This window comes from Setaria viridis, chromosome 2 (genome assembly GCF_005286985.2).
Source record: "Setaria viridis chromosome 2, Setaria_viridis_v4.0, whole genome shotgun sequence".
In the NCBI taxonomy this organism is placed as follows: domain Eukaryota; kingdom Viridiplantae; phylum Streptophyta; class Magnoliopsida; order Poales; family Poaceae; genus Setaria; species Setaria viridis.
In genome coordinates, this window is record NC_048264.2 from 19,061,839 (window position 1) to 19,070,254 (window position 8,416).

The 8,416-nt window shown below is 41.7% G+C and overlaps 1 protein-coding gene across 1 annotated transcript; it reads right to left on the reverse strand.

The window, feature by feature from the left end:
• Positions 1-4,346: 4,346 nt before the first annotated feature.
• Positions 4,347-8,155, reverse strand: LOC117845942 (HSP-interacting protein). Its single transcript, XM_034727025.2, has 2 exons — positions 5,322-8,155; positions 4,347-4,569 (listed from the first exon to the last, which is right to left on the reverse strand). The coding sequence occupies exons 1-2, from the start codon at positions 7,762-7,764 to the stop codon at positions 4,412-4,414; spliced, it is 2,601 nt and encodes an 866-aa protein (XP_034582916.1). The 5' UTR covers positions 7,765-8,155; the 3' UTR covers positions 4,347-4,411.
• Positions 8,156-8,416: the final 261 nt, after the last annotated feature.

The window sequence follows — 8,416 nt, forward strand, 5'->3', positions numbered from 1 at the left end:
TGGACTTTGTTTTGGGATTGCCTAGAACTAAGAAGGGGAGGGACAGTATTTTTGTGGTTGTTGATCGTTTCTCCAAAATGGCTCATTTTATACCTTGTCATAAGACTGATGATGCTAGCAATGTTGCTGAATTGTTCTTTAGCGAGATTATTCGTTTGCTGGTATTCCAAATACAATAGTCTCTAATCGTGATGCTAAGTTTCTCAATCATTTTTGGAGATCACTGTGGAATAAAATGGGAACTAAATTGCTGTTTAGCACCACTTGTCACCCTCAGACTGATGGACAAACTGAGGTGGTTAATCGAACTTTGTCAACCATGCTTAGGGCTATTTTAGATAAACACTTGAAACGTTGGGAAGATTGCTTGCCTCATGTTGAGTTTGCTTATAATCATGCAACGCATTCTTCTACAAAGATGTGTCCCTTTCAGGTTGTTTATGGTTATATTCCTCGGGCGCCTATTGATTTGTTTGCGCTTGATGATGAGGACGCCCCACACATAGATGCTGCTGCACATGTTGATCAAATGCTTAGCTTGCATGAGCAAACTCAACAAAACATTGCTGCTGCTAATGCTAAATATCAGGTTGCGGGTAGTAAAGGGAGAAAACATGTTACTTTTGAACCGGGTGATCTGGTTTGGTTGCATTGAGAAAGGATCGTTTTCCTACTTTACGTCGTTCTAAATTGATGCCACGTGCTACTGGTCCTTTTAAAGTGCTAACCAAGATTAATGATAATGCTTATATCCTTGACCTGCCTGCGGAGTTTGGTGTTTCCACGAGTTTTAATGTTGCAGATTTGAAACCGTATGCGGACGAATATGAGGAGTTGCCGTCGAGGACGACTTCAGTTCAAGAAGGGGAGGATGATGAGACATCACAAGTACATCTACACCAGCAGCACCTCAGGCACCTCCAGTTGCTCCTCCACCTCAGGGGCCTACAGTTGATCATCCAGTTGGGCCAATCACTCGGGCCCGTGCGAGAGAATTAAACTTCATCATGCTGTTAAGGAACGAAGGCCTAGCGGAATAAGAAGATGGCCCAACAGGGCAGCCCAGGTGGGGCACCTAGGGTTGGGAGTCGTGGCCCTCCCCCTGGTCGCGCGCGCCCCCCTCCTGCCGTGGCGCCTCCTCCGGACTCCAGGGGCTGTGCCCCCTTTATTTAGTCGGAGTCCCTTTTGTTTACAACTTGAGTTTTGTTTTACATCTAGCTTTAGCTACTCGAACACGCACAAATACGTGCTGTCCTCGTGTGATTCAGAACTCCACCTTCGAGTGATATTGAGATTGCTCGTGTCTTTTTGTTGTTCGTTTTTCGATTGCGTGCAGGAAACGATCTTCGTGATCAGGCTGATCTCGCACCGGCGAGGTTGGTAACCATCGGGAGTTGGTTCAGCGATTGCATTGGCGCTTCGGGTTCGCTCGTCGTAGTCGGATCGTGAGGGTCTACTTCCACCAAATCGAAATTATCTCCACTCACCGAAAGATCGGGCACTCCGCCTCTATCACAGCCCTCCGCCGCTACTCCCGACTCGCTCCCGCAGTGACGACCTCTCCCACTCACCTGCACGCTTGCACGTGTGAAACAAATGCCAACGGCATCCATCTGGATTGAGTGCGTGTGCTCGTTTTGGTCAGATGCATTCGACCCACATCTGTCGGGAATATTTCCCTCAGGGATGGACCCAACCTACTTCGCTTTTCAACCAAACGTGGGTCGCTGTGGGTCGAACCCATTCCAACCTAGTTGAACCTCCAAACTAAACACACCCGAAGAGAAGGAGCTGATTGATGCTGATTCGAAATTAGGGAAAATTGGCCACCGTACAACCATGGATTTTCTCTGTGGGAGAAGAAAATGAGGAGGGTTGCAGGGGGAGGAAGAGAAAGGCAAGTAGCACGCGCAGCTGTTCCTGCTGAAGCAGCCGTGCTGGCCACGCGGCCCCTACCACAACTCTTGATTGGTTGGCCTCCAGCCACATGTTGGTCGCTTCTGTCCTCGTTAGGCCTGGCCACGTTCCACCCACGGCGCGCATCGCTGCTGGAGTTGGCAGGCTGCTCATCAGCGGGTACGGTACAAGCTCAAGCAGGGAGCGAAGGGAGGAAGGAATTGGGGAATGGTGAGATAGCTAAAAGTAAAAAATAAAAAATAAATGCACCACTTACATGTGGGCCTGCGTGCCAGCATGGCTAACAAGGCCAATGCGGCATGCCATAGTGGCAAAACTGCCTTAAAAAAGCACCTTAGGGGGTTATTTGAATGGTTGTAGATACTTTGAGGGTCACAGTACCTGATTTTATTATTGAGGGGGTATATAGTCTACTCTCGTATGTTGGTGTCATATAGACCTTTTCCATTACAAAATCAGTCCCACTATCCATATTTTTCTCCATCCTACTATGAAATCAATTTAGTTAATGTATATACTGTATTTTACTTGCACTCCCTGGGCAATAAGAAAACCCTCCTCAAGTAACTTGGACTAGAAGGTTACTTATCAAGTTATCGAGTGGCTTTGAGAAGCATTCAATCCATCATTTTTCCTTTAATATTTAAATTAGTGAACAAGTTGCAAATCAATGAATATGCACATTACAGATGAACACTATCAAGCCAGTGTTTTGGAACCTCTAATTTGTTATCTCTTTCCACACCTTTACCATTTTTATATCTCAGTCTGCATCATGGTAAATTGTGCCACCAGAAAAGTTGGATGGAATAATTCCTTACATAATGCTGCACTTTTACTAAATCCCATGCTTTGGTACTGACACGTGGTTTGGACCCAAAAGTCAGTGACACAATGAATGTCATATAATGCATAAGAAAAAATTACAGTGATGGCATGCTGTATTTATCACTTATAACTCTGCATTGAAAAACTTTCTAGAAAAAAATGGTATCATTCAGGGACTTTGAGCATTCGACTCTTGTCTCATCTACAAAAGGTACAATTCAGCTGACATTTTCTATTCTAAAATACAAACTTGGGGCATTTGTACAGGTGCAATAGGCGTAAACCTTGATAACTATCTTCTTAACTCTATAAAGTGCATTCCGATTAACTCCTTTGGGTCGAGTTGGAAAGATCTGCTTTTGATGCATCAATGCAGCACAGTCCAATCTGTTACAGTCTGCAAACACATGTTGAAACCATTTTCGTTTTATTGATGCATATTGCATAATGTTATCTTGGAAATTTAAATCAAATGAGTAAAAAAATGATAAGTGCAGAGAAATCATACTTATACATTGCAACATAATTTGATATTATGAGTACCCACAGCACTGTAGCAAGTTCTTAGACTGAGATTTGTTTAGTTGGCTTGCCCATTAAGTTAGCCATGTTAAAAATGAGTTTGGGGTAAAGTTCTGTAAAAACAGATCAGTTTCTTTTTATTTGGTGGTATACTCTTCTGGCTGTAAAGGGGAGAAGATGGTCAGGTTAAGCTTCTTGTTACGCAGTTTTCTTGGCCCCTATTCGCAAAAAAAAAATGTTTTCTTGGCCCCTGTGTCCCAAGTAACTGTGCACATAAGATAATACTGTGTGCCGAAAACCATTGACTTTAGAATACTGGAATAATTATTGCTCATCAGTAGTAATCATCAACCATGAAAATAAGACACTATTCTCTCCCGTGCGTTTTGGAATCATTTAATAGTGGGATTTTTTGTTATAGTATAGAAATGTTGATGCCACCACTTAAATCTTTTTTGTATTGCTGTGCACTTCACAACCTCGTTTCAAAATAATTTAGGAGCAACCTTTATTCCTTTTCTCTTTTCCTAAAGATTCAGGTAATGGATGAGCAGGGCAAGGCGGGTGGCATTGGAGATGAGGTAGTAGCAGGCATTTTGGGAAGACAGAAACTAGACAGGTTAAAATTTGTTAAGTTGAGAAATAACAAGAAGGGCATTTTAATTTTTCCCTTGTGATCCAAGTGACCAGCCCAACCGGTCGAATTCTCTCATAAATGTCCTAGGCAGCACCAGGCCTCTTAATGGCACCCACAGAAATATTAGGCTAGTCTCAATACACAGTTTCATTACACTATTACCAAAACTGAGAATTTGGTAATTATGCCTACTAGGGATGAAACTCTTTTCGCGTATGATGAAACTCCCCCCTCATAATAGCCTTGCAAGTCAACAATTTTGCTAATGTGGCAACAAATTTAATACTCATGAAACTCCTATGAAACCCATTGAGCCTGTCCTTAGCTTTCGGTTGCCAAGCAAGCAAATTGGTAACCGTTGATGTAAAAAAACGGTCTCTGTATTGATATTTAGGAATCATAGAAAAATAGTTGTTGATAAAGAATAAATTTACCTGTTGCACAAGAAAATAAGTATCAACGTTCTTATCCTCAGTACAGCATCCAAGTCCAATGTTTAATACAAGCTCACGTATAGTGTATGTGCTCTAGTATATTATGTAGCTTTGAAGGCCTCCTTCGGAATATAGGTTCAAGACGGAAAGAAGAACTACCATTTTTTAACTTTTTTGCATCGTACATTTCATTCCATGCTTGAACTATCTCATCAATGTTGAAGCTTAATCCTGCGGAATGGAGAAAAAAATTACTTACATTAGAAAATACACCTGAACCTAACTATAAGGATGTAGTGCTCCAGCACCCAATTTTGTGGCAAAAGAAATAGGTAAATATTTAGTTACGCAAAATTGGCATTGAAATCGATTGCAGTTTTTGACCAGTTGCAGTTTTTAATATAACGTGAGTGAATTACACATAGAATCGTAATACTTTCTATCATAAATGGTTTGCATGTTATGGTACTGGTAGTTCCAGAATATAGCATCACAAATTGTATCACAATGTTTTATCATAGGGCATAGCTCACTAACCAGTGATGAGATTGATGTCTTTACTAGTAGCAAGCTACATCCTGACAAGTAGAAATCATATGTATTTAGTTTTTTCTGCCTAACATATTGCTCTTTACATACAGTAAGAGAGAATGTATCATGCTAGCCCTTTGCTTGAGATATCGGTAGTCATTTTATATGTACTTGTACAACTTTTCAAAGTTTCAATTTTTTCAGTTAAGGCTAGTCATCATTTGAAAGAAAAATTATTTGAAAACGTCAATCTATATATAACCTTCAATGAAATAGGTTTTGAGGAAAGAACATTAAAAGTGGTAATGATGACATGATCATTTCTCATTCTATTCTTTGTTAGATTCCTAAAATATATAGTAACTGCCATACATATACTTGCTTGAACATAGATAATGTAACGCAGCTGGAACATATTTGCATAGGAGAAGGCACAAATGGATACGCCATACCTTCTTGGTTGTTCCCATTCACACAGTGGTTCTTTACCATCACACTGATATCTGCTACAGAAGCTCCTCCGATCTTAAATTTTTCAATGGCTTCTTGTAGGCTTTCTTCCCAGCTAGAAAGTCCTAACTTGAATTCTACTACCGAGCGTTCATAAAGAATTGTACCCCATGAAATGTTAAGCTGTGAACGCATGTTTGAGGCTTGTTCAAAGGCTTCATCTGGTGATAAATCTTTTCCCTGCTCATTCAAACCCAATTTATCAACTACTATCTTCCCCTTCCTTGATTTAGCTAGCCCTTTTACTCGCAAATATTCTATTCCTTCCCACATCTCCATCCCCTTTTCCATGTTGTCTTCAGCATGATTGAAAAGTTCTAATACTTCAGTTCCCATTTCTACTTTACATGTGTCGGCGTAACGCCAAGATAGCTTTGCTTGTTCAAACTGTTGCTGTCCGAGTGCAATAAGACCTTCATAAAAATCTGGCTTCACATCCACAGAATCTTCAAATTTCTTCCCAGCTTTGACATATTCAGTGCATGCCCATTCATACGCAGACTTGACCTGGGCAAGTATTGACTCTTTCGAAGCATCTTCAGATAAAATTAATCGCTTCCTTGCACGGGACATGTGGACGTTGCCCCAATTGAACAACGCTAGAGCTGCCATTTCCTGAAATTTCGCCTCTGCAGCTTGAAATATTTCTTGTGCTTCTTCACTTGTGATGGTATCTTCCATTGCCTCATAGTAAAGTCGGATACCAAGATCACGAAGATCCACACATGCATCAGAATCGAAACCAGCATGGTTCTTGAATAGGCGAGCAAACTGCACCATCCAGTCATCAGAGCAAGAGTTCCTTTCATCTTCCTTCCTTGAGCTTCCACACTCAGAGGTGTTATAGTGATTCTGTTCTCGTGCAGCAAAGGAGGACATAGGCATGACCAGATCCCTAGTAATCTCGCGCTCAGGACTAACCTCTTTTACATGCAACCGAACTGGTACATGTGGGTAGAGTTCCTCGACCCACCTTAAATCTTCGGTAGATGTAATTGTCACCAAATCACCCTCTTTGTCCATGAATTTTAGAAGGAATGACTTCAGGTTCGGGTTGTACTTATAGCGAGCGATGTCCATTACTTGTAATAGACTACAGTTTTCTGGAATTAAAACAATCCTTATGTCATCTCCATGAACGAACTTAAATTTCTTCTTTACCCCTTCCCTAACATCTTCATGATTGTCCCTAGTATATTTTGTATGCTTGTCTCTACCATGATTTGCTGTTCTGATGGTAATTGGCTTTTCTGGCACATACCTCTCATACTTTTCCTCAAAATAGTGTTTTCCTTGGTTGAGATTGGTGTATCTCTCATATTTTTCCTCTGTATACTTCTCTTGCTTGCTGTGACTACCAACCTCAAAATGCTTTTTACGCCTTACCGCACTGCTCTGTGTGGTATAGTTTCCCATTTCAAGCTGAATGCCTTTCACCAGTATCTCTTTGAGATGCTTTTCGTGGTTGTCTTGGCCATGCCTCTGTTTCAGGTTCATTTCTTCCATAACCCACGAAGAGTGCTGCTGTTGCTGCCCTTCATTGGCCACACCTGGCTTGTAGTGACCATTATTTTTTTTGTTCTCTTCAGGATGCTTTTCATGCTTGTCCTGGTTACGCTTTTCCTGGATCTTTCTACCATCATTTCCCTGCTGGATTAAATCGTTCATTGTATGGTTATCTTTACTGCTATCTTTCTTGCCCTCCTCAATATTCTCATGATCCTCTTCATCATTAATCATCTCCCACACCTCTTCCTCGACTATGGAATTTCTAAATTTTCGGGACACCCTCCTCTGTATTCTCTCTTTTACAATGTTGATCGCAGACTTGTCTGGTGATGCAACCTGTTTGTCCAAGAAAACGCCCTCCATCACCTCCCTAATACGCTCATGGAGTTCCAATGCCGTCACATTGTTTGGTTCTAGGTTCAGAACCTTTTCCACATCCCCACAAGCTAGATCTAGCCTATCCAATGCTTCAAAACAACGCGCCCTTTTCAATAATGCCTTTGTATATGTTGGTGATGCCTCTAATGCTGAATTGCACTCGTCAATTGCACGATGATACTCCTCCGGATTCATGTGCATGTAACATGCTGCAATGTTACAATGGAGGAAGGCGATATCATGATGCCCCTCTGGCAAGAGCTTTACCGCTTTGTCAAACTTGAATGCTGCCCCCTCATAATCCCTTTTCTGGAATAGCCTCGTCCCCTCATCCTTCAATTCGGAAGCCAGCCTGATGAAGACAACATCATCCTCGTCGACTTCTGGCTGTGAACTCTGTTCACCGCTGCATCCGCTTGTCCTTGAGTTGCTCCTGCTGATAAACTTTGGGCTTGATCCCGATTCACTTAGTTTCTTCTTCTTTGGTGTCTTCCCCATACCTCAAACTATGCCAGCCTCAACTCCACAATGTCGTGCCTTGCCAAATAAATGGTTGATTCAGATGATACACACTTGAAACTTCTTTTGGGCGCCTGTTGTCTTCTTCAGAAATAAAAAAACTTCGTTTCCTCTCCTTTTAGATAAATTTGCAGCAGGAAGAATAAAGAAATTGAGATATGGGAAAGAGAGACTGGGCAACAAGGATTCGCACCTTCTCTTCCCCATTCAAATGGGAACCTTAGCCTAACCAGGCAATTCCATCGAGGATACACTGTAAACAATGATGGAAATTGGTGGAGTTGTCCGAAATTTGAGAAGAAAACACAGAAAAGAAAACTAAGGGTCTGCAAGAAGGAATGGGGAAAATGACAAAGCAAAGCATGAGGAAGCATGCTACGGGAATGGAGTAAGGGAAGGGTGTGGTTGGGACACAAGGCAAGCCACACACTTTTTGGACAGCGTTAGGGTGCCATCCAGCCATGACCATTCATGTTTCCTTTTTTTGGGTTGTCTCTAAAGGGCCAAAGGGTCGTACATGTTTTGATGGCAAGGAAAAGAAGTTCAAATGGTTAGAGCAACAGGGCAAAAGCGTACTTGTGCACTTGAAAAATCATAATGGCTAATTTTAGCACATTCTAATAATAGTTTT

What these genes read in the sequence shown, in the direction of transcription:
- LOC117845942 (XM_034727025.2), bottom strand. Translation starts at nt 7,764, where the DNA reads ATGGGGAAGACACCAAAGAAGAAGAAACTAAGTGAATCGGGATCAAGC. An exon ending in GAATGGGAACAACCAAGAAG is followed by an intron (nt 4,570 to 5,321) that starts GTATGGCGTATC and finishes TCCATTCCGCAG; the next exon opens with GATTAAGCTTCAACATTGAT.